Below are 7,750 nucleotides of genomic sequence, written 5' to 3' on the forward strand. Positions count from 1 at the left end.
ACCAATACACAAACCACCCCAAATATACCTGTTGTATTCACAGTAGCAGTAGTTAAGCTAAATTTAACATTTCTAATGGACTGTCTATACTAAACAACATGTCCTTTACATTAACAGTACTTACAGCTACATGTTGAGCTTGCACAGAAGTCTATGCAGGCATTTGACCTACAAGAAATAGTAGTTACATCTTCATCAAATACTACCCTACTCTATTCAGAAATGTTAAATATATACAGGATAAATTAATGCTGAATATGTCAGAAAAGAAAATAGGATAGTCAGAGTCGGAATGTGAGTCAAATGACAAATGCTTGGCAGAAAACAAACAACATGAAACAAGCTCCATAAAACCCTACAAAAGTAAAGGTTGTAGAAAGTCTTCAAAATACATTAAAATCCAAATATCTCAGAAAGATGCATTTTCCACGAATAACAATACTAACAACATTAAAAACAGGAAATACTATTATCTGCCTTCATAATGCCCAAATTGTGAACAGAATACATTCAAAAATAAATGTTTCATACAAGAAAATAAATTTCACAGACTAAAAGAACCCAGAAAGTCCTGTAATACTTCACTATCAGCATTAAAAATACGTTCATAGAATTATAAAAAACTGCTATCATCACTCACAGCATTCATGTAGTAATAATTCAAGAAACCCTTTTATAAGTAATAATCTTAATAGCTGCCATCCTAAATTGCACCCAGATCAGACTACACAGATGCTTCTACAAAAGGACTGGTCTTATATAAAAAGAATTACATTCAATGACATTTGTAAATTAATAAAGAATAACACTATGCTAGAAATGCAACCTTTCAGAATAATAGCAATAGAAAGTAGATAATTATAATAAAAAACATATATACTCCCACCATGCTTACTAATTGTCCTACCAAATCATACACACAGCTATAGCACTTTAACATTCAAACATCTTCATTGGGATACATTTCAATGCACACAACACTTCTTGGTTTTCTAAAAGTACAGACAACAAGAGAAGTGATATAAATATTGCACTTACACTCTCCATACAGTTTTAACAATCCACACCAAAACACACACACACACACACACACACACTCACACCTAAGTCAAGTGTAACCAGATGTTCAGAAGTTAACACCACAATCAGTGTAGTACATGCCTTCAATAAAATAGTTACAGATGCATTTAAAAAATATGGGAGTAATCCCAAAAGTAAGGTCTCCAAAAATATTTAGAAATCACAGAAACGTTTATTCTCAATGATGTTTACATCATTTTAAAGTTTGAACATTTATCTATTTTTCTTCATAATCACCATTTCAGTTGATGCATTTTTGTAGGCACTGGGGTAATTTTTGTATGCCCATGTCATTGAGGAAGCGTTGAACCTCATCTTTCACCTCGTCGTCGTTGCTGAAGTGCGTTCCAGCCAAATGTTCCTTCAACTTAAGGGAACAGGTGGTAGTCACTGGGTGCTAAGTCTGGACTATAAGATGGATTGCCGTTTATGGTTTTCTGTGAGCATTCGTGGGACCCATCTTGCGCACACCTTCCAATATTGCAACTTTTCACTCAAACCCCTATGAATGGTGCTTCAGGAAACCTCAGGAACTAAAATGTGGGGATCATCCAGAGTGATCCGCTGATTTTCACGCAGGATTTGCCAAACTTTTGCGACTGTCTCGTCGGAAATTGATGGTTGCCTGCTTCTTTTTTCGTCATGAATTTCAGTATGACCAGCTGTAAACTCCCTACACCACTTGCAGACGTTTTTCCATCCATGCACGACTCACCTCACACTTCCATTAATTGGTGATGAATTTCAATCAGTTTAATGCCTTTTGAATTCAAAAATTGTATAACTGTGCAAACTTCACACTTGGCAGTAGTGTCAATCGAGAGGTCCATCAGATACGACTGCCAAGCCAAGACTCGGCATAGCAGTGAGACACGTGCAAGGGCAGGTGCATGCTCAACAAACACAATAGTGTGGCCAATAGCTGCATGCACAGTTTCCCTGCGTCCCCAGTGCTTTGAAGACCTTACTTTTGGGATTACCCTCATATATTCAGCAAGACAATATAAAAAATATGACCCCAATTACAGTTTGGAATTATCCACCTCATAAAAACCAGAAACAATCACAGCCACAATACACTAAAACCATATACACAGTCAAAATAAAACTCAACATCAAACAAGGCAATACCAAATAAAAGGAGCAAACAATTGTGTCCAACATAAACTACAAAACCAATAGTAAGACTTTATATAGAGTAATTAGTGGCATCTCAAAACAAAAAAATGACGCTCACATCTCATGCCATAAAAAACTCAAATAATATACTGATACTACAATACCAATTAAATATCCTTTCCAGATACTTCTTGAAAATTAGCTCTCAAAACCATACAAATGAAATAGGAACACAAAATACAAAAGAAAAAAATGCATCTTATATCTAGAACATGATTTTAACTCCCTTTTTTCCATCAGGAACCCAAAATGTAACTGGGAAATTTAAAAAATTCAGTAACCTCAAAGTAAGACAAACTCATAAACATACACTGAAAACATTTTGGGAACTTTGAAAGAAGCACCTCAATCATCAGCATCTGCGACTGCTCATATCAGCATGGTTAAATTCCTAGAATCTGGAATCTGGGTAAAATTATAACAATTCTAAAGCCCAACAAAACCACACGTGAAATAACATTATACAGACGTTTTACCCTCCTATGCACATCCTCAAACATTCTAGAAAGGTTAATCCTTGGCATCACTAACTCACATACATTCTGTAAATCATAAATGGAAGTTTGACCACATGTATCATTCTATTATCAACGTCAACAAAGCTTTTGAGTCCAAATAAATGAATAAATACTCAATGTTGAAATAAAACACTAGCTAGCTAATTACCTGTCAGGTCATATATAGAGTACAAGAACAACACTTTCAAATCTGTAACTTCCTGAATGGAGTAAAACAAGGATCCATCCTCTTACCTACGCTTTTCAGTCTGTGACCATCCCACATTTTCACAAAGCACATAGACAGCCTCTTATGCTGATGAAATCAGATGCATATTCACTACCATTCTCCAGTCCTTCCACGAAGTGACATGAACATACTACGCACTCAGAAGACAGACATCTCTACTACATTCACAATACACATGGAAGATATAGTAAAGAAAACAAAATCACACATATTTATAACAAACATGGATACAACATTTGACCAAAAGAAGGAAACAACAACAATGTATGTACATTACATAAGATCCATCATGGGCTGCATCATTTCTATTTGGGACCCCAATCTCTCCACAGAAAATCCCAGCAAATTACAAAGTTCATAAAACAGCACACCATCTATTATAACAGTCTGTACACAACCCATGCACACTAAAGCAAAAATATCAAAAATGTAAAACCATCTGGATATATGAGGGACCAACCAGCACAATCCCTGCTACTACATGAAAAAGCTTCTCTGAATATCCAGACATATGTACATTACCTCCAGAGCACTGCTACAATAACATCCTAAAAACATTATCCTTCCCATTCAACTGGGATAAGTATAAAACATACAGAGTAACAGCTGCAACAACACTTAGTACACCATTGAAAATAAGTGCATAGGGACAGCAACTGTCATGTTACAATCTAGTCCGCCTTCTCACAGCCTTGCTGCCACTTTGGCTAACACTAGTGTCTATGAGTGTGCAAGAATGGGCTGGACAGCAGAGATACTCGTGCAGTGCACTCTATATGAATCATCATGGCATGTTGGGTATGCAGTGTGCACATAAACAAAACATAGTATAACTGAGAAGATGGATTTATGGGTCACAAATAGTTGTTCAGTCGATCACCTGTGTGCTACAGAATTGTTCAACTGAGGTAAAACTGAGGCTATACAACATATCCAATAACCACTAACTGGCTATTCCAGCAACAATACCTGTCATCATATGCCTATCATACAAACAGTACCTACCACTGCATGTCCACTACGCTAACAGTACTTATCACTAAATGTCTATCACATAAACAAAGCTAAACATAGTGTTATGCACATTAATTGTAACTAACCCCAAATATCCCCCAGTTTATCAATGTAACACCAAGTTACTAAAGTTTTCACAGTGTCATTGTAAGTGTTCCCATGCTCAGTAGGGAGTCAGTATCCTTATCCTGTCAACAGTTTCTATGTTAAGTACCACTGTCATCATTCTGACAGTTTAACTCTCATGTTAAGCAAACGGCCAGTGTTTCCATACTGTCAGTTGTTCCCATATTAAGTGGATAATGAATGTCTCCATTGTGTCAATGTAAATGTACCTATGTTAGCCAGACAGCCAGTGCCTCCACTTAGGCAACCATTCCAATTTTAAGTAGACAGTCATATCCCTATACTCTCAATGTAACTGTCTTCACATTAAATAGACAGCTAGAATCTCCATGCTGCTAATACAAATAATTCTATGTTACAGAGACTACCAGTATACCCGTACTGTCAATGTAACTGTCGCCTTGCTAAGTAGACAGTTAGAGTCTCCTTAGTGTCAACTCTTTCCAGTTAGTGATCCCATGTGGCTGATGTAACTGCCTCTATGTTAATCAGACAACTAGTTTCCCCACAGTGTCAGTGTAACTGCCTCTATATTCAGTAGACAGTCAGTGTTATAAAAACATAAATCCTCACACTTACCTTTTGCAACACTCTGGAATAAATGAGAGAAAAGAGAATGCAATTAGCAATGCAACATTAGACTGCACTTGCAAATATGCAACAGTTAATGGTATGTGTGCAGTGTTTAAGCCTGTAGAAAGTGCACAGCATGTATGTGTGTGCGTGCGCGCAGTATGTGAGTCTGTAGAAAGTGCAGAACATATATGTGTGCAGCTTGTGTTGAAATTAAAGCAGTGCAATGACTGGTGGTTGTTGGTGGTGATAATGGTGGTTGATGATGATAACGATTGTGATAGTAGCAATGATAGTGATGATGATGGTGGTCATTGCTAAAACAAATAGTGGTAATGATGACTGTAATGATGACTGTAATGATGGATGCAGATGTGCTGAAGAGTTGATGGTTTATCAGTTCATTGACTATTTAAGCAGTGAAGAATGTCTTTGTGTGTAACAACCTAAGAAATTGAAACTAGAACCATATGGCAGACTCCCTATAACAAAGAGACCATTTCACTTCCTTTAAAAAAATTGATAAGTAATCAATTAGTTTCTTATTCTCCCACCATTATCCTCTATTCTAGGTCACTGATTTTGTGAATTTTGACTTTCTTGAAATACTTCCCTCTATCCAACACTTTTATCTTTTCTTTTATTTGTTTCAGTCACTATACTGTGGCCATGCGGAGGCACTGCCTTGAAGAATTTTAGTTGAATGAATTGACCCCAGTACTTTTTTTAGGCCCGGTACTTATTTTATTGGTCTCTTTTGCCAAACTGCTAAGTTACAGGGACGTAAACACACCAACATCAGTTGTCAAACAGTGGTGGTGGACAAACACAGTCACAAAGACATACACACATGCATGAGTGTGTGTATGACAAACTTCTTTAAGTTTCTGTGTACCAAATTCATTCACAACGGTTTGGTCAGCCCAAGGCTATAGCAGAAAACTCTTGCCCAAAGTGCCATGTAGTGGGATTAAACCCAGAACCATGTGGTTAGGAAGCAAACTTCTTAACGCACAGCCATGCCTGCATCTATAGTTGACCATTTTCTTGTGTTTTCCATATGCTACTATCAAATCACCCAACTCTACTATCTATAGTCATATGAACTACCTCTACTCTGGATGCTGTCCACTACAATCTTATAACTCATTTCTACTATGGTTACAGTCCACCAGCATCTGTTCTCTGCAATATAGCAATTTCCTTGGTCATTTGTTTAATTGTAGCATGGGTTGGACACAAAATCTATGATAATGATGTTGGGATGGTTTTCTTCAATTTCTCTACCAGTTATAATTCAGAATAATGTGACTGATGTCTTCAATGAATTCTTCTATCATTTGTTGTCATGTCTGTCTTGCAGTAATGATTTATATATTGGCTAGTGAATATTTAATATTCACTCAGTCATGCCTGTTGTTTGTTGCAAAATGCCTAACTGTGAAGAGCGGTTCAGAGTGAGACAAGTCTGTGGCCTCATTTTAATTTTTCAGTGACAGCAACTTAACATTCCTTTTATTATCCATATCAAGGGAAGTGAATAAATATTTTTCCATTTCCTCCATAAAACAAATCTCATTTTTTATGCTTAATTATTATTTATTCATTTATGCTTAATTAGAATCATCTACTATTATGCTTAATTACTATTAAATTGCTATTATAGCATGCCATGCAAAATGTTTAGTGGAATTTCATTTATCATTACATTCTGAATTCAAATTACATCAAGGTTAACTTTGCCTTTCATCCTTTTGGGGTCAATAAAATAAGTGCCAGTTGAGTACTGGGGTCAATGTAATCGACTTAACCGCATCCCTCAAAAATGCTGGCCTTGTGCCAAAATTTGAAACCAAATTACTATCATTACAAGTGGCATTTGGCAGAATTGTAGGAATATTGTAGAAATCATCATCATCATCATATGTAGGAATAAAGGCGGCGAGCTGGCAGAAACGTTAGCACGCCGGGCAAAATGTTTAGCGGTATTTCGTCTGCCGTTACGTTCTGAGTTCAAATTCTGCCGGGGTCGACTTTGCCTTTCATCCTTTTGGGGTCGATAAATTAAATACAGTTATGCACTGGAGTCGATGTAATCGACTTAATCCCTTTGTCTGTCCTTGTTTGTCCCCTCTATGTCTAGCCCCTTGTGGACAATAAAGAAATAAGAATTGTAGGAATATTGGACAAAATGCTTTGTAATAATTAACTACAGTTCTTTGCATTCTAAATTCAAATCCCACAGAAGCCTTCTTTGCCTTTCATTCTTCAGGATCAATGAATAAATCAGTGGTCAAATTGGGGTTGATATAACTAACTGTTCCCCTACCCACAATTTTATGGCCTTGTGCTTTTATAAGAAACAATATAATTGTTTTTGCAGTTTGGCCTCAAGTCAGCTCTGGTCAGTGTCCTTTCCCTTTTAAGATAGCTGGATAGGGTTTTTGGGGAAATATGACTGATATTTCTAGCAGAATGAATGTCCACAGAGAAGCTCTCTTAGTAACATGCTTTCTCTGATGTTGTATGTAGTTGTTGTTGACAGACAAAACAAATAAAGTGCTAGAGTAAAGTTTATGGAAGAAGAGTAACTTTGATAACAATGATGATTACTGATAGCAGTAGTAATGGGAGTAGTATAACAAAGGTGATGTAGCAGTGGTAGTATAGAGAAGTATAGGAACTTGTGAAGGTGGAGATGAAAGATAGTGAAAGTAGAACAGTAGTGGTGATAGTGGAGAGGTAAAGGAGATAGTTGGTGGGGGTGGGGGGTATACGCTATGAAGAAAAGACAGTGGGTAAAGGTAGTGAGGGGCAGCGGGGGAAGAGAGGTAATTAAGGTGAGTTAGAGAAAGAGGTGATGGGAAAGAGGTCATGGAGATGGTGGAGGCATAGCTTCTTTTATCTTTAAACCAGACAGTGGCAAAATGAAACAAATGATGTAACTGGCTGCTATTATTGAGTGATCCTGTCGTGGTAGTAGTAGTAGTAGTAGTAGTAGTAGCAGTGGTATTAGTGGTGGTGAGGTAGT

At 36.9% G+C, this 7,750-nt stretch overlaps 1 protein-coding gene across 2 annotated transcripts in view; it reads right to left on the reverse strand.

The window, feature by feature from the left end:
• LOC106872597 (adenylate kinase) overlaps positions 1-7,750 on the reverse strand; it is a 53,481-nt gene that overhangs the window by 24,628 nt on the left and 21,103 nt on the right. The window contains exon 2 of one of the 2 annotated variants that reach the window (XM_014919633.2): positions 4,726-4,738. The exons of the other annotated variant lie outside the window; for it this stretch is intronic. Coding sequence (XP_014775119.1) covers positions 4,726-4,738 — 13 coding nt within the window. The remainder of the gene's footprint in view (positions 1-4,725; positions 4,739-7,750) is intronic. 2 annotated transcript variants of the gene reach the window in all.

The sequence above is a fragment of the Octopus bimaculoides genome, chromosome 2 (genome assembly GCF_001194135.2).
Source record: "Octopus bimaculoides isolate UCB-OBI-ISO-001 chromosome 2, ASM119413v2, whole genome shotgun sequence".
NCBI classification, from domain to species: Eukaryota; Metazoa; Mollusca; class Cephalopoda; order Octopoda; family Octopodidae; genus Octopus; species Octopus bimaculoides.